This window comes from Coregonus lavaretus (genome assembly GCF_964263955.1).
Source record: "Coregonus lavaretus genome assembly, chromosome: 38".
Taxonomy (NCBI): domain Eukaryota; kingdom Metazoa; phylum Chordata; class Actinopteri; order Salmoniformes; family Salmonidae; genus Coregonus; species Coregonus lavaretus.
In genome coordinates this window covers 23,661,916-23,680,501 of record NC_140025.1, presented here as the reverse complement: position 1 = coordinate 23,680,501, position 18,586 = coordinate 23,661,916, and the positions used below count along the sequence as shown (strand labels likewise).

The following is an 18,586-nucleotide window of genomic DNA, read 5'->3' as shown; positions in this document are numbered from 1 at the left end:
CTGTTATTTCTTCAAAGAAAGAGTATTGAGATGCAACCCTAATTAAGAGTATTGAGATGCACCCCTTTCTTAGACAGTCTTTTAGACATCCCATGTCACACTGCAAGATAACAAGAACTGCCTGCGGCAAAGAGCTCTCACTGAAGAAGGCTTTATCAAGCCAACGGTTCTTACAGTACAGTTGAGCTCTCTGTCTCTGGTCTCCCCCGCAGGGTAATAGCAGGTCCCTCACTCGTCTTATCAGAGCCCTGAGTAGCTAGACAGGGTCAGAGTGACAACTCTACCTCCAACACATCTCTGATATGCCAGCCTCATTAAGAGAAAGTTGTGTCCAAAAGAACATGGTTGCATCCCAAATGGCACCCTATTTCCTATATAGCGCACTACTTTCGACCAGAGCCTGTTGTGCGTTGGTCAAAATAGGGTGCCATTTCAGACACAGTGCCCATAGAGTTTCAGCTCATCCTGTCGGGACTAAATTACTGCTTATTACTGGGTATTATAAGCATAATTTGGGGTATCGGGGGCACCCACCGTGCTGCTAACCTTTTTATAGTGACCAGCTGGAGTTCGGAGCCAATTAAATCTAGCGGTTGACTCCCTTCTCGGGGTGGGGGGCAAGGGGGTAGGGGGGCTGGCCGCAGCCTCTAAATGTCAGCCAAACAAAACAGACGCAGGGAGAGAAGAGAGGTACACCTGACCTGTGTCTAAAAAAAAGTGGGTGTCGTGTCGCGAGGGCGATATTTTTCAACGCTTAATTGTCAGTTGTGTTGAGGACTCCCTGGGTTGGGGCTGGCACTGCGAAGGTGAAGAGAGAGCGAGAGTTTTGCCAGACAATAATCGAGAGGAGTTACTCGAGGACTTGTGTGTTTCTAGCCATAATAAGCCAATTAGAATAGGAGGTCTATTTTAACAGATAATAGCGGACATTTTACAATTCATGAATTGCACACCTACTCGTCGAATCATGGGCATTAATATGTAGTTGGTCCCCCCTTTGCTGTTATAACAGTCTCCACTTTTCTAGGAAGTCTTTCCACTAGATGTTGGAACATTGCTGCAGGGACTTCCATTCAGCCACAAGAGCATTAGTGAGGTTGGGCACTGATGTTGGGCGATTAGGCCCGCAGTTGGCGTTCCAATTCATCCCAAAGGTGTTCGATGGGGTTGGGGTCATGGCTCTGTGCAGGCCAGTCAAGTTCTTCCACATCAATCTCGACAAGTCATTTATGTATGGACCTCGCTTTGTGCACAGGGGCATTGTCATGCTGAAACACGAAAGGGAAGCACAAAGTTGGAAGCACAGAATCGTCTAGAATGTCATTGTATGCTCTAGCGTTAAGATTTCCCTTCACTGGAACTAAGGGACCTAGCCCAAACCATGAAAAACAGCCCCAGACCATTATTCTTCCTCCACCAAACAGTTGGCACTATGCATTCGGGCAGGTAGCGTTTTCCTGGCATCCGCCAAACCCAGATTTATCCGTCGGACTGCAAGATGGTGAAGCGTGATTCATCACTCCAGAGAATGCGTTTCCACTGCTCCAGAGTCCAATGGCGGCTTTACACCACTCCAGCCGACACATTGCGCATGGAGATCTTAGGCTTATGCTGGCATCGCTTCCAGAGGCAGTTTGGAACTCGGTAGTGAGTGTTGAAATCGAGGACAGACAATTTTTACGCACTACGTGTTTCAGCACTCGGGAGTCCTGTTCTTTGAGCTTGTGTGGCCTACCACTTCGCGGCTGAGCCATTCTTGCTCCTAGAAGTTTCCACTTCACAATAACAGCACTTACAGTTGACCGGGGCTGACTTGTTGGAAAGGTGGCATCCTATGACGGTGCCACATTGAAAGTCACTGGGCTCTTCATTCTACTGCCAATGGTTGTCTATGGAGATTGCATGGCTGTGTGCTCAATTTTTTATATAGTGTATATGTAGGTATACCATCTTTGTGCAGGTCCACTATTGTCATAGATACAGTGCTTGACTTGGACTAAAATAGGTGCCGGTACTGTATATTTTTAGGTGCAGGAGATCCATAATACTTTTGAGCTAATATTCTATAAGACAGTGGTCACCAACCTTTTCTGAGCCAAGATCACTTTCGCAGTCAAAAAAGCAAGCCGAGATCTACCTACCCCTCAGATTTTTTTTTAAACATGTAAATAAAAACTGTTTTATAGGAATGAGGTTTGTGCAGTAGGCCGAATACATTATCACAGCATATTGGCTAAATGCCTGGTCTGCCAATATTGTTGTTCTCAGACCATATTATATTTCAAAACTTGAGCTTTGATTACAACATAGATCAGTTGGTGTAGCACTTGCGAGGCACAGCTGAGCACAAATTGAAATAATTTTCTAATCATTTGCTTTTTTATTTTACTGGACTGATGGTACCTGCATCTGATGGTCATGGTGCTTTCAAGACAACTGGGAACCAAAACAAATCATGACGTCAGTGATCTTCAGGTTGGAAAGTCGGAGCTCTAGAAAGATGCCAGAGTTTCCGACTTGGAATTCCGAGATGGATGACCATTCAAAAAATATTTTTCCCAGTCGGATCTAATTTTCTTCAGAAATCCCAGTTGTCTTGAACGCACTGAAGTTGGAAGTCGGAGATTTCCGAGTTCCCAGTTGTTTTGAACATGGCATTAGTCTCAGCAAAGGGAGGGAGACAGCAGCAGAGGGTTTGAAAACGTTACTAGCTTTCAAATCCTTGCTTCCTCCTTCGTTGTTTTCTCAATTCCTCTCAAAGCGCATTGGAGGAGAGGATCCAAGGCTCTCCCTCAGAACTCCTCCTCCAATGCTCTTTGAGTGGAATTGTAAGAAACAAGGAGGGAGGAAGCCTAGGGAAGGTCCCTTGTAACTATTGAGAGAAAGGAATGAGGCCCACACACAGAAAATTGCTGCTCACCAGTGCTTTATGCACCTGAATATAACTATTGACAGGGACCCAGAGCCTTGACTGTACCATGTGAGGGTGTTGTGTGGTGAGACTTACCCCAGAGACGATGAGCTCTCCTCCCAGGTTCTGGACCTCGGCCTTGACCTTGCTACAGATGTTGAGCTGATGGCAGTACAGGGCGATTCTCTGCAGGTAGGCCAGCAGGTCCTGCTTGCAGGCCGAGTCAGGGCACTGAGACATGCACACACGCAGAAACATGATGATTACATTTGTTAAAAAGCAGGGTTAAGAAATAGTCTTGTTTTGTACGTCAGAATTAGTTAATAAAAATTGTTTTACTAATGAAATGTCATTTCTCCACTGTATTCATTCCTACAGGAGAAAAACGACCAATCATATGAAATAGCATGGTCCGATTGGTCAATTAGCAAGTCCTTTTCCGTCCCTCTATTATGAGAAGCCACATGAGTCTACCTGTAGTATATACTGAGTTAAAAAGACCACCGGAGAGAAGGAGCTACATCCCTAATGGCACTCTATTCACTATATAGTGCACTTCTTTACACCAGAGCCTGACGGGGCCATTTGGGAATAGGGTGTCATTTGAGGCACAGCCACAGAGAGAGAGCGGAACAAAGGCTTTTCAGTCCCACAAAGTAGCCGTAATATATTCTGGACGTCATGCAGCGACAATTGCTACGGCCCACAAGTTTCCTGGTGGGTAAAAAAAGAACAGTGCGTTCGCTACTTTGCTTTTAAAATGCTCCCGGGCACCGTTTTGTACAGGCACCTTTTACCCAACCATTAATACTAAATGGTCCTAACTAGAACATTCAGGCAGCTCGTATAGAGTCGAAGGGAAGGGAGAAATTCACACAGGGCTCACTTCCTTGTCTTTAGGGGGGCTAGAATACATTGGGAGCTAAGTTAAGGGGCCACAAGAGCTAGCTAAGGGACCATGTTAATTCAGTAGTCCCTCCCTGTTTTGTTCCATTTTCGTCATGAACACGACCCATCTCTACCTATACCCCTCAAGTGGCGAATCCGGTGCTTAGATTGTTCCAATGTGTTCCCTTTCCACACTTGTTTTTTTGCCAGTTTAATTGTGCTTTAGTGTGCTTGTTCGCCCACACTGAGTAAGAAAGTAAGGGTGTGAGGCAGATTGGTGGGATTTAATCTAAGTTCTCATGGTGCCGCACTAATGGTCACAGACAGCTAACAAACGCACAGTCATACTGTTTGCACATAAAATAAATGCTTTGTTTGCGTCCCAAACGACACCATATTCCCTGCATAGTGAACTACTTTTAACCAGGGCCTATAGGGCTCTGGTTAATAGTGGTGCACTATGTAGGGAAAGATACACATTTTGTTTACATTATACACTGAACAATAATATAAACGCAACATGAAAAGTGTTGATCCCATGTTTCATGAGCTGAAATAAAAGATCCCAGAAATGTTCTATCCGCACAAAAACCTTATTTCTCTCAAAACCTGTTAGTGAGCATTTCTCCTTTGCCTAGATAATCCATCCACCTGACAGGTGTGGCATATCAAAAAGCTGATTAAACAGCATGATCATAAAAAAATAATAATATATGAAATACCTTATTTACATAAGTATTCAGACCCTTTGCTATGAGACTCGAAATTGAGCTCAGGTGCATCCTGTTTCCATTGATCATCCTTGAGATGTTTCTACAACTTTATTGGAGTCCACCTGTGGTAAATTCAATTGATTGGACATGATTTGGAAAGGCACACACCTGTCTATATAAGGTCCCACAGTTGACAGTGCATGTCAGAGCAAAAACCAAGCCATGAGTTCGAAGTAATTGTCCGTAGAGCTCCGAGAGAGTGGCCTCCATCATTCTTAAATGGAAGAAGTTTGGAACCACCAAGACTCTTCCTAGAGCTGGCCGCCCTTCCAAAATGAGCAATCGTGGGAGAAGGGCCTTGGTCAGGGAGGTGACCAAGAACCCGATGGTCACTCTAACAGAGCTCCAGAGTTCCTTTTTGGAGATGGGAAAACCTTCCAGAAGGACAAACATCTCTGCAGCACTCCAGCAATCAGGCATTTATGGTAGAGTGGCCAGACGGAAGCCACTCCTCAGTAAAAGGCACGTGACAGCCCGCTTGGAGTTTGCCAAAAGGCACCTAAAGACTCTCAGACCATGAGAAAAAAGATTATTTGGTCTGATCAAACCAAGATTGAACTCTTTGGCCTGAATGCCAAGCGTCACATCTGGATGAAACGTGGCACCATCCCTATGGTGAAGCATGGTGGTGGCAGCATCATGCTGTGGGGATGTTTTTCAGCGGCAGGGACTGGGAGACTAGTCAGGATTGAGGGAAAGATGAATGGAGCAAAGTACAGAGAGATCCTTGATGAAAACCTGATCCAGAGCGCTCAGGACCTCAGACTGGAGCGAAGGTTCACCTTCCAACAGGACAACGACCCTAAGCACACAGCCAAGACAACGCAGGAGTGGCTTCGGGACAAGTCTCTGAATGTCCTTGAGTGGCCCAGCCAGAACCCGGACTTGAACCCGATCGAACATCTCTGGAGAGTCTTGAAAATAGCTGTGCAGCGACGCTCCCCATCCAACCTGACAGAGCTTGAGAGGATCTGCAGAGAAGAATGGGAGTAACTTCCCAAATACAGGTGTGCCAAGCTTGTAGCATCATACCCAAGAAGACTCGAGGCTGTAATCGCTGCCAAAGGTACTTCAACAAAGTACTGAGTAAAGGGTCTGAATACTTATGTTAATGTGATATTTAAGTTGTTTATTTGTAATACTTTTCGAATGCACTGTAAGTAAGTAAGCATTTCGTTGGACAGTGTATACCATGTGTATCCTATATATACGACTAATAAAACTTGAAACTACAAACCACAATTTGAAATAGAAGTGACTGGCGAGATACTTTAGTTGTTGCATAGGGTTTGTCCCTTTTGGTGACACCAGTGAGTGTGCTGTGCATTCCTGAGTCTGTGGCTGTGTCCAAATACCCATACATGCATCCTAAATAGTAGGCCATTTGAATGTGAATAAAATACAGTTTTACAGTATGTGACATTTAAAAATATCTAGTATACTTTAAATGCCTCGATGCCTCATTTCGGCTTTGACAACAGCTGATAATCAGATATGGGGTCTGTGCTACCGAAATGAACCAATAACACAAAATAACATAATCGCGCATGACACATTCTCAGTATGCGAAAATATAATGTTTTATAGTATGTGAATTTTCGAAAATCGAGTATGGTTTAAATGCCAGGATGTTATACTCATTTCGGCTTTTCATCTAGTAGAATTTGATTAGTTTTTGTTCTCCTTAGAATGATCACAAGTATTGCATAGGCTATATCTTTGAAAAATTAGTTCTCATTGAATAGGGTTTCTTGTTCTCTTGGCCTTCATCTGAGCTTTTAAACTAAATACTAAACCATCTTTTGATTTCTGAATGTGTCGGCACTGGGGACTCAGGATGTGGCTGCGTTATTGATGTCATGTTAATCAGGCCTTTTGAGTTGAACGGATTGTTTTAGTTTTGTAGGCTAGGCTACCTATTTAATTATTTAATTTATGAATCAAGCCTTAGCAGTCATTCTGATCTCGTTCCCAATGATCAGTGCTTTCATTTATTGTCCAGCGGGTTCTGAATTTGCGATGCACCCGACTGTCCACGTTTCTGTGCAATAGCCTTTTTGATTTAATTTATATATGTTTCAAGACTTTGGTTTTACTAATAAATATGGTAAAATGGAACCAAATTATCTGTTTATGTCTTCAGTCCTTTTTGAATTGGATAGATGGTCTATTTGGGGTACGGTATAGGTTGAATGTGATAGTATGCCTATAACCAATCTGAGTATAGAGAAATTAATTAAATTGGAAATGAGCTATTATCAGACTGGTTAACGTGATACATGTCTGTTGAATTTAGAAAACCCCCCCTGCATACCTGCTACTGCGTTGCGGCCGTGGCATACTGCTAAATAGTATGCGACGATGAGTACATAGTATGCAGTTTAAGTATGTTGTACGGGTGGGGTTTCTGACACGGCCATGGCAACCCACCAGAGAATTTGGAAAAAGCTGCTGGACCAATTACACAAAGGCCTGTCTCGGCCAAAGAGGTTGACGCCATTATCCAAGTTTGGTTTTACTGTGTTTTTTTTGTTCTTTTTTTGTTCTCTAATATGCTTTGGCCACAACTACAAGTAGGATGAGTCAACAACATTATTTGGGTATGATCAAACAGAATGAGCTTTTAAAAATTAGATTTTCATTGGACAGTTACTTTAATGATCTCAGGCGGGTCAGCTTCAACAAACACAATGGATCATCAAACACACGCACTAATGCCCCCTTAAAGCTGTGTTCATGCAGTGTTGCATGCTGATATTGCAGCCAGTGAGGCAGCCAGTGGAAGCAGCTCCTAGGACATGATTACTGCACCCACCGCCACTCCTGGCTAGCATTACCACTAATTCCACCCAACACACACACACAAACCAAACACACACACACACACACCGTATACAAACACTTAGAAAAACACACACACACACACACAACCCCCTTTCTCCATCACACCAGAAACCCACTAGTCTCTCCCTGCTCCTGGCCAGCCTGGTTCAGGCAGGCAGATGACGATATGGTTCCCTGACTAATAGGCCATCTCCTCAGCAGATTCCCTCCTGATGTAAATAAACAGTACGGACCATTACCTTGCCAAGGCCGCCAAGGAAAGCAGGCAGCTTCATTCTCTCCCTCCCTCTTACTCGCTCGCTCTCTTTCCTGCCACTGACTAGGGGAGGACGAATTCTAGCCTGGAATCTAAACAGAGTGATATTTAGTTTGGGATTCAGGCTGGAATTTCTCTCTTTCCAAATCTTCCTTCCAAAGAAGAATTCTAGCCTGGAATCCAAACTGAATGTAGTGAAACAGAGCAATATTCAGTTTGTATTGCCGGCTAGAATTCCTCTCTTCTTCCCTTCATCCTTCTCTAGTCAGAGTGGAATTCTAGCTTGGAAACTAAACTGATCAATGGTGCGATATTCAGTTTGGATTCAAGGCTAGTGGAAAACTTTCAAGAGGGAGGAAGAAGCCATTTAGTTTTTGCATAATTGGACCTGAAATGAATCAGCCGCTCTGCATGGGTGACTCAGCAGCAGGACTTCTGTTATTAAACCAGGGGCCAAAGCTCTGTCAGAACACACACACACACACACACACACACACACACAAAAGCATCACTAAATCACACCTCTATATTGATGGCGTGTTGCATTTCTAATCAGGCTTGTAGATAAAAACAGAGCTCTGCCCATGACTCTGGATGCTTCACAAATGGCACCCTATTCCCTATATAGTGCATTACTTTTGACCAGGTCCCATAGGGACGTGTAATAAAGACATGGATAGAGCGACAATGCAAATATGAATAATGACGTTTTACATACATATTATAATCAATGTCAGTACGCTCCTAATCTGCAACCCCAAACGCTTCCCTATTCCCTACATAGTGCACTACTTTTGACTCCGATGCCCCCATCTCTCTGTGATTCCTTGTTCTCCTGACAATGGCCATTTAAGGCGTCTGGCAGGGGGTCCTAGTAAATGACCATGCCTTGAGTTCTCTTCAACCTCACCTGACCAAGTCTGCATCCTAAATGGCACCCTATTCCCTATATAGTTCACTACTTTTGACCATAACCCTAGGGGCCCTAGTCCAAAGTAGCGCACTAAATAGGGATTAGGGTTCAATTTTGGATACATACCTTGTCCTCACATCTCTATGGTAGGCAGTAACACAGCAGGTTCCCAGCAGGTAGAAAGTTTGTAAAGTTTCCCCCGACTACGCATAGGCCTGAGCTGCTTGACGCAGTGGGCTTTATGTTTTAAGAAAACCCTCAGTAGAGGAAGAAAGAGAGAGAACAAGAGAGAGGGGATAGAAGAAAGATAGAGAGAGTAAAGAGATAATTCAACCAATGACGTTATTGGTTGATTGAGCCTGCTGTCTGATCAAAAAATAAATGAGTCATGTTTTGTAGCAATTATTGTGGCCTTTGTGTTTCGACGATCACGCTTTCAGCGAGTAGATATGGTTGTCCTTGTTCAATAGAGCCAGACTAGTCTCAACGATGTTCCTATCTGCCAGGACATTACAGGATATCTAATTTCCCCTAGCTTTGTAAAAACTACAGCCAGACGGGAGCCATACTTCCTTGTTCCCACCCTCGAAGGCAGGCTTTTCAAAATGGGTGAGGTACTGTACTAGTTTATAGGTTCACCGGATCTATGTTACCGTGCACTGTCTATCCAAGATTACTAAATAATGAGCTACAATGGCTGCTTCTGATTCCTCTTTCCAAGAAGAGCTGGATTATGACAAATGTTTTGATATTCTTTCACATAGGAACATACAGTCCTATTTATTTGAGCCATAATACACATTGAGACGGTGAGAAAAATAATTGCGAGACCAGCAAGCAGCGACGGCAGCTTAGACCAGCTGGACCAGGACTCAGGAGGGTAAACGAGTAAGTTGTTTTGCTGTCGGTAGCTAGCTAGCAATATAAGGTCTCTTTTTACACGTGTTGTTCAGTACAGTGCAATTTGGTGATCTATTCGGCCAATATCCGAACTTTCCAGTACCACTACAAGTCAAGCTAGCCAAGTTTATTACACATATGATACGTTAATAACATATTAATGGACATACAGTACCAGTCAAAAGTTTTGACACACCTACTCATTCAAGGGTTTTTCTTTATTTTTACTATTTTCTACATAGTAGAATAATAGTGAAGCCATCAACACTATGAAATAACACATATGGAATCATGTAGTAACCAAAAAAGTGTTAAACAAATCAAAATATTCTTCAAAGTTTCTTCAAAGTAGCCACCCTTTGCCGTGATTCTTTTTTTAAAAATGTTTTCATTTAGCAGACGCTCTTATCCAGAGCGACTTACAGTTAGTGACTGCATACATTTTTCATACTGGCCCCCTGTGGGAAACAAACCCACAACCCTGGCGCTGCAAGCACCATGCTCTACCAACTGAGCTACAGGAGGCCTACTGATGACAGCTTTGCACACACTTGGCATTCATACAACCAGCTTCACGAGGTAGTCACCTGGAATGCATTTCAATCAACAGGTGTTCCTTGTTAAAGGTTCATTTCTGGAATTTCTTTCCTTCTTAATGCGTTTGAGCCAATCAGTTGTGTTGTGACAAGGTAGGGATGATATACAGAAGATAGCCCTATTTGGTATAAGACCAAGTCCATATTATGGCAAGAACAGCTCAAATAAGCAAAGAGAAAGACAGTCCATCATTATTGTAGGACATGAAGGTCAGTCAATCCGGAAAATTTCAAGAACTTAGAAAGGTTCTTCAAGTGCATTCGCAAAAACCATCAAGCGCTATGATGAAACTGTCTCTCATGAGGACCGCCACAGGAAAGGGAAACCCAGAGATACCTCTGCTGCAGAGGATAAGTTCATTAGAGTTAACTGCACCTCAGATTGCAGCCCAAATAAATGCTTCACAGAGTTCAACTAACAGACACATCTCAACATCAACTGTTCAGAGGAGACTGCGTGAATCAGGCCTTCATGGTCGAATTGCTGCAAAGAAACCACTACTAAAGGACACCAATAAGAAGAAGAGAGTTGCTTGGGCCAAGAAACGTGAGCAATGGACATTAGACTGGTGGAAATCTGTCCTTTGGTGTGATGAGTACAAATTTGAGATTTTTGGTTCCAACCGCCGTGTCTTTGTGAGACGGAGAGTAGGTGAACGGATGATCTCTGCATGTGTGGTTCCCACCGTAAAGCATGGAGGAGGAGGTGTGATGGTGCTTTGCTGGTGACACTGTCTGTGATTTATTTAGAATTCAAGGCACACTTAACCAGCAAGGCTACCACAGCATTCTGCAGCGACACGCCATCCCATCTGGTTTGCGCTTAGTGGGACTATCTTTGTTTTTCAACAGGACAACGACCCAAAACACACTTCCAGGCTGTGTAAGGGCTATTTGACCAAGAAGGAGAGTGACGGAGTGCTGCATCAGATGACCTGGCCTCCACAATAACCTGACCTCAACCCAATTGAGATGGTTTGGGATGAGTTGGACCGCAGAATGAAGGAAAAGCAGCCAACAAGTGCTCAGCATATGTGGGAACTCCTTCAAGACTGTTGGAAAAGCATTCCTCATGAAGCTGGTTGAGAGAATGCCAAGAGTGTGCAAAGCTGTCATCAAGGCAAAGGTTGGCTACTTTTTTGGTTACTACATGATTCCATATGTGTTATTTCATAGTTTTGATGTCTTCACTATTATTCTACAATGTAGAAAATAGTCAAAATAAAGAAAAACCCTCCAAACTTTTGACTAGTACTGTATATAGTGCAATAGAACAGCAGTGGAATTTCCCTTTAAGACTCTTACACCTCCCTCTCTCTCTCTCTCTCACTCACACACACACACCTCCCCCTCAATCTCCCATCCATCCGCAGAACAGTCAGACTGACAGACTGCTCTTACCATGCTCTTCAATAGGGTTTGACATGGAGCGTGGTAACAAGGGCTGCTACTTGAGAGACCTGTCCTACTGTAGCACCCCAAAGCTTCAATCTCACACACACACACAAACACGCTTCAATCTCCCTGACACGCCTGACTGCGTCTGTCAGCCACAGGTTAACGGCACAGCAAGGTGTGAATGCAAAATACTTGTCCTCTTGAAAAACAAGGCATAAAAAGTATGACAGTTATTTGTCGAAGGCAAAATTATGAAAGGTGCTTTGGAATTAGATTACATCTAAAAATACAGTGGCTTGCCAAAGAAACACAAGATCAAATAGTCTTTCTATTCGATGATAAAAGCAAACTCTTAAATGTTTGAATATTTTAATACCCATTTACGGTATGTTGTGCCTGGATGATGTGTGTTTCGCATTGCTCCACACGGAAATACTCTTAAAACAAATCTCTGTTTAAATTGGGAGAAAATCAGGACCCTCTTTTTACATTGCAGAATGAGGATTCATCCAAAATGGCACCCTATTCCCTATATAGTGCACTACTTTTGACCAGACCCTGATGGGCTCCCATAAAGATCTGGTCAAAAGTAGTGCACTACTGTATATAAGAAATAGGGTGCCATTTCACACGCACACTCATCATCTAGCATGAGAGGAGGACAGCAGAAGGCTGTGAATATTCAGCAAACACCAGTCAAAGAATCGTTTAAAGGCGGAATTAAAAATGGCAAGCCACCTGCTCAGATTCAGCATTTGTTGATTCAGTCCGAGGGTAGGCTGCCAGTGATTTGCTATATGACAGATATTCACCGCCTGACACCCACCCAGTCCTTCTTGCAGAGCGAACGGTCGGTGGCCACAGTTCAACAACACACTAGCCAGGAGCTCTGTGGGTTTCTTCAAATATGGCACACACACAAACACACACACACACACACACACACACACACACCAAGACTCAGGCCAGGCTCACAAACACACTGCACTACATAGGATACTGGTGAGGGGAGGATGGCTCATAATATGGAGTGAATGAAATGGTGTCAAACACAAGGAAACCATGTGTTTAATACTGTTCCATGTATTCTATTCCAGCCATTAGTATGAGTTCGTCCACTGATATAAAATGCCACCAGCCACCCCTGCTGCACTAACATCCTCATAATTTGAATGTCATCAGACTGATTGTGATAGCACAGCTTTCCCTGAGTAAAACATGCAGCAGTTATGACAACGACACCAGGAAGAAGAGCACGGAGTCCTAATGAATCAACAAGTCTTTGTGCATGAGGCTACATGAGGCTAATTCTCACAGCTTATTCAAGACAGACGAAAATGAAGAGGCAGATAATGTATTACCTGGAGTGCTACTATTAAGTACTAACAAACACAGATATACACACACACACACACACACCCCTCTCTACCCCGTTCTCCCTTTATCTTCCCTAGCCAGGAGGAGCAGCCGCATTGATTGATTCGATATTGAAAATAGTCTGTCAGCGCGTTTTGGAGAGGGTACTCATCTGATAATGAATGGATGCAACACCTCAGCGCCGCTAATTAGATTAAAGACACAGACAAAGCCCCTAGCTCCCTGCTCCTCTCTGCTCTCACAGTGCAAGGAAGTCCCATTGGGACAGCCAGCAACGCGCCAAGACAGCTCACTGTGCCTAGATCCATTGCTTCCCACTAACAAACACACTAAGGCACACTACATAGTGCACGACTTTTGAGTGCACTATACAGGGGATAGGATGCCAATTGGGACGCACCCTAAAAAGTCCCTGTTGGCCATAATGTATATACCACACCTCATACACTTAGCCTGAAGGCATAGGCCCGGTTTAATTTAATATAGCTCTACAGTAACTCCTTCCCTTCGCTTCTACACCTTTGGGGTTCAAAGATCTGAGAAGCTCTGGATAGGTCTGAGCCGGTGTGTCCCAAACCTTGAATCGTCCCATCCAGTGCCACTGATCTGATGTATTCTGAACTAGCACAGCTGATTCCAATTACACAGGTTTGATTTGTTGACCAACTGAAGGTGTGCTTAAGAGAGGTTTGGGAAACGATAGTCTATAAGCAATATGGTGAAAAGTGGATCTATCCTGAACACACACACACATACATAACGGGGGGTAAGTGTTACCTGGTCGGCGACAGCGCGTGCCAGTTTGTCCATCCTGGAGCCTGCCTCTGCGATCTTCTTGGCGGCATTGATGACATCAGAGGAGTTCTTCAGGGGCCCTTTGCCTCTGGCGGGGAACACAGGGAAACAGGACTTAAGTTCTAGTATGTTTAAAGTTCAACATTTGTATTTATCAAACTGCAGACAGCAAACACTCTCTGAAATACTTGATATTAACAGATTAAAAGACTCCAAAAAGCTCCATTTTATATTCACTAGACACTTTCCCACTAATAAATAATGCATACGATAAAAACAGCATTAGTAATCTTCCTAAAACTGAAAAAATATAACAATGCCCCAAAAACACCCAAAACGTGGGCCGCAACTAGATACGTTCTTCTCAAATCATGGTGCTCTATCATTAGTAGCTGACAGCTGTCAACATAGGTCTTTCTCAAAGCTCATCAGTATTGGTGCCAGTCTGTTTCTGCTCTCTTGCCAACTCCTTATGGAATTGTCTTGACAATAACAGCAATGGAGTTGGCAGGGCTACAACAGATCTGGTAAGATAGAACTTAGGTCTAGAATCAATCAGATCAATCGTTAACCGGCAATAGCAGACACCCTCATAGCTGATGTTTTGGCGGTGTCGGAGGTGGAACTTTGTTCGAGCCGTCAAATTGGTGAGCAGCTGCTCTTGCAATCATTGTCACAAAGCCACACCCGCCCCACTCGCGTTAGAAGTTCAGAACGATAAAGTGCAGGCTATATAGAAATAATTACGCTCAAATTACGCTCCGTGCAGCCAATGGAAATGTCCGCTTTAGGTATAATGCTGGGAGCCACTTGTGGATTTGACAGCTCTAAAGCAGTTCCACCTCCGACACCGTCAAAACAACCGCTATACGGATGTCGGCTAAAGCGGATCTGACTGAATAGAGCCCTTAGCCTACAGTTTAACCAAAGCATGGTATCACTACTCTACTGATATAGCCTGGCTCATGCAGTTTTCTAGTTGTAGGATGACATGCACCCCCACTGACTGAAAAAACAGATTTATAGCAGTAGTCACTTATATTGGCTGACATCCTGTTAATTGGGCATTTGTGAATCCATGCATGATGTGTCATTTGCTGCGTCTCAAATGGCACCCATGGAGATCTGGTCATAAGTAGTCCACTATATAGGGAATAGGGTGCCATTTGGTTATCAAAGTTGCATGGTGACATTATATTCGCCAATTCAACAAATGTCACCACAAGGGTCACTTGACTAAAGTCGGTGCAATCATCACCACCACACCACATCGATAATTGTTCATCATTATGAAACTGCATGGATGCATCCCAAATGGCATTATATTCCCCCATAGTGGTCTGGTCAAACGTAGTGCACTATATGGGCCATTTGGGAAGCACGTATAGCATTGTCCCCTTGTTGTGCTCTGTATAGCTAGCATATTATGTCCACTGAATCATAGTGCCATGCCTTGGAATAGGTACATTGGGTTAAGCACAGGGCTAGCTATGACATGATATACAGATGGTGGGGGCTCGGAGAAAAGCTGTTGCCTTCCAAAGAACATCAACATCCACACTGTAAAACACTACACAGGATCACAATCATCCTGGTTTGGCTACATTATATTCTATCTGATTCAATGGTAATAAAAGACTGTTGGATCTCTGTTCATCTAATAAATAACTATTTGTAATGGTAGGTAGCTGCTGCTGGTCTACACAGCCTAATCCCAGCCCATACCTGTTATCCTGACCAATAGCAGGACCTGGATTTCGATTTGTTCCAGCCTAGCCACTAAAGCACCTGATTCATCCAATCAAAGGCTTCTTTATTTGTTGATTTGTTGAATCAGGTGGGTTTGATTTGATTTGATATAGTGTTGGGCTGTGACAAAAAGCCCGGATAGCCTGTAGCGAAGTGAGTTGCCTGTGTGTGGTTGCAGATCCTACCATTACCCATACTATTATTTATTTATTATACTATATTATTTACTAGTCACACTCATAACTAGTACTACTTCAATTCAAATGAATGCACAAAGGACAGATTAGCATGGCTAGGAACTGCGAACAACAGAACATGGCAAACTCACACAACAAAGGAGATTTTTCCAATCTAAAGGGGGAAGTTACTAAAGTCCAGTAACTTCGCTCAACCATTGAAGAGGAGTGGAACAACATTCCACAGGCAACAATCAACAGCCTGATCAACTCTATGCGAAGGAGATGTGTCGCGCTGCATGAGGAAAATGGTGGTCACACCAGATACTGACTGGTTTTCTGATCCACGCCCCTACCTTCTTTTAAAGGTATCTGTGACCAACAGATGCATATCTGTATTCCCAGTCATGTGAAATCCATAGATTAGGGCCTAATGAATTAATTTCAATGGACTGATTTCCTTATATGAACTGTAACTCAGTAAAACCTTTGAAATTGTTGCATGTTGCGTTTACATTTTGGTACATATAACTACAGTCTGGTTTGGCAATTTATCAGTTCAACTGGAATCCCACATTTCCTGTCTGATACAAACTGCCATGAAGGTAATGGGTGTGAGGCAACATACCTCCCTGCAGAATATTTTTGAACAGACCGTTACCAGACAAGCGCAGACAATAATTTAATATCCCTCCCATGTACTTCACTCCGGTATCAGCTCCTCCCCTCAGGCAGACACTTTAGGGTCCCTACAAGCTGAACAGGTATAAGCACTCCTTCACTCCCATGTCCATCAAATACCTAAACAGCAATAAGTAAGGCTGAGCTGTGTTAGTACTCCACTGACAGAATAAGGGAATATACAAAATATTATGTATGTGGCTATATGAGAAGTGTTTGATGATAATAATAATAAATAAAATAATATGCCATTTAGCAGACGCTTTTATCCAAAGCGACTTACAGTCATGCGTGCATACATTTTTGTGTATGGGTGGTCCCGGGGATCGAACCCACTACCTTGGCGTTACAAGCGCCGTGCTCTACCAGCGGAGCTACAGAGGGTAATGTGCAATGTATGCATTATGTTGAGTGTGTAATGTACATTGTCTATTTTGTATACAGAAGTAATGTGTGTCTAAGGGGGGACCACACACTCCTGAGGGCCACTTTCATTAGGCAAATGTGGTGAAATGTTGCAGACATTAGAATTGTCATGAATAGAGCGGATGTTATTCCTTATTCTAAACTTCAGTTGTTTGTTACATGTTTCTTTTACTATATTTCTAATATCTAAATATTCCACAGAGATGTGCCCTGCTGAAGTGTGCTATGGGTTTTAGGGAATTGATCTACCATAGAAATATAATTACTAGAGGTCCTGCTATTGGTCAGGATAACAGGTATGGGCTGGGATTAGGCTGTGTAGACCAGCAGCAGCTACCTACCATTACAAATTATTATTATTATTATTATTACTACACTGACATTCATAAGGAATACCATTCACTTCAACTAGGTTCTCATTAGCCACATTGTTACTGTACCTGGTGAAGTCTGTCATCTCCATCATGATCATGCACATCTGCTTGGCAAGGACGATGATGTCGTTGCCATTGTCATCCCACTTGGCCACTTCGGCGTCCAGCTTGCACTTCTCCTGCCGGAAGCTCTCCACCTGCTCGGCGATCTTCGCCTTCTCCTCCTGAGGAAGCTGGGCCATGATTGCCTGAGAGGGGTAGGAGAAGGAAGATGTAGGAGGAGGAAGAGGAGGGGGTAGAGGAAGGTGAGTAGGGGAGTCAAGAAGAGCAGATGAGGAGTGAAACATACAGGGAGTGAATAGGGAGACATGGGAGAAATGGGGAAGAATAGATTGAGGAGGAAGAGAAGGAATAATCAAACAATTAAACACTGGCAGTGAAAAGGCTTACTATGATACAACAAATACCAAAGCTTAAGCATAAATTGATCTTAAAATATTTTACTTGACTAGCCTATATTCCTCAGTATAGTCAACGGGAATAGATATTGAGTTAAGAGTTTGACTTTGCCCTTCTGAAAGGCTTCCGAATAAAGTTATAAACTTGACAATTAATCAACCAGCGCTCCTAAAACCCCCTGACAACTTATACTCATGAAGACAAAAATCCATTCCTCGGCTCGTTTTGCCATGAGAATACATTTTTCTCTCTCACCATAGCCATTCCAGGCAGGTCTGAGATGGCATAAATCTCTAGGCAAGGTCACCAGCGCAGTAGAGGCTCCGATATTATTTGGGAGATAAATGTCTAATTACTTTACTTCTTATACCAGTCAATGAATAATGTATTTGTTCAACATTCTGAGGTGAGTGCAGGGGAGCAAAGTAAGTCGAGCACTATTAGGTTTGTACTATTGATTCAAAACAGAGGAGGAAAGGAAATATGAAGTATCCATTGCATGGTTGATATTGTTTTTAACCGCACCCTCCCTACACTGCAAAAAGAGAAATATAAAGATAATATATTGAGTGATAATTCACTTCAAATGTGTTTTTGTTCTTACCAAGATCATTTATCTAACGTCATTTTCTTACTTATTACTTACTTACTTATTTATATTTTAAACAAAAAAGGTAAGTTATCTTATTTCAAGATATTTTGATATTTTAACTTAATTGTCTTATTAAGGTAAAATATCTTGAAAAATATCTTGAAATAAGATACCTTACTTGTATTAAGCCTTTTCTAGGTTAAAATAAGCAAAAATATCTGCGACTGACATTAGATAATTTAGCTTCGTAAGAAAAAAGAAAACATTTAAGTGAATTATCACTCAATATAAGATATTTAGGTTTGCTTAGATTTCACTTTTTGTAGTGTAAACTCTATGCTTAATGATTTCCTACTCTGTCCTTGTTTCCTCGATTCCTCGCCTCCCTCTCAAAGCTCATTGTAGGAGATGTGAGGAAGGGACTTTGGAAGCAAGGTTTTGATGACTAGTTTCCAGGCACAGTCTATAAACTCTCCCT

The 18,586-nt window shown here is 42.9% G+C and overlaps 1 protein-coding gene across 1 annotated transcript in view; it reads right to left on the bottom strand.

The window, feature by feature from the left end:
* Positions 1–18,586, bottom strand: part of LOC311112517 (catenin alpha-2-like) — a gene marked incomplete at its 5' end in the record, with an annotated part of 49,251 nt that overhangs the window by 1,326 nt on the left and 29,339 nt on the right. The window contains 3 exons of the mRNA XM_084155649.1: positions 3,008–3,142; positions 13,634–13,739; positions 17,124–17,305. Coding sequence (XP_084011775.1) covers positions 3,008–3,142; positions 13,634–13,739; positions 17,124–17,305 — 423 coding nt within the window. The remainder of the gene's footprint in view (positions 1–3,007; positions 3,143–13,633; positions 13,740–17,123; positions 17,306–18,586) is intronic.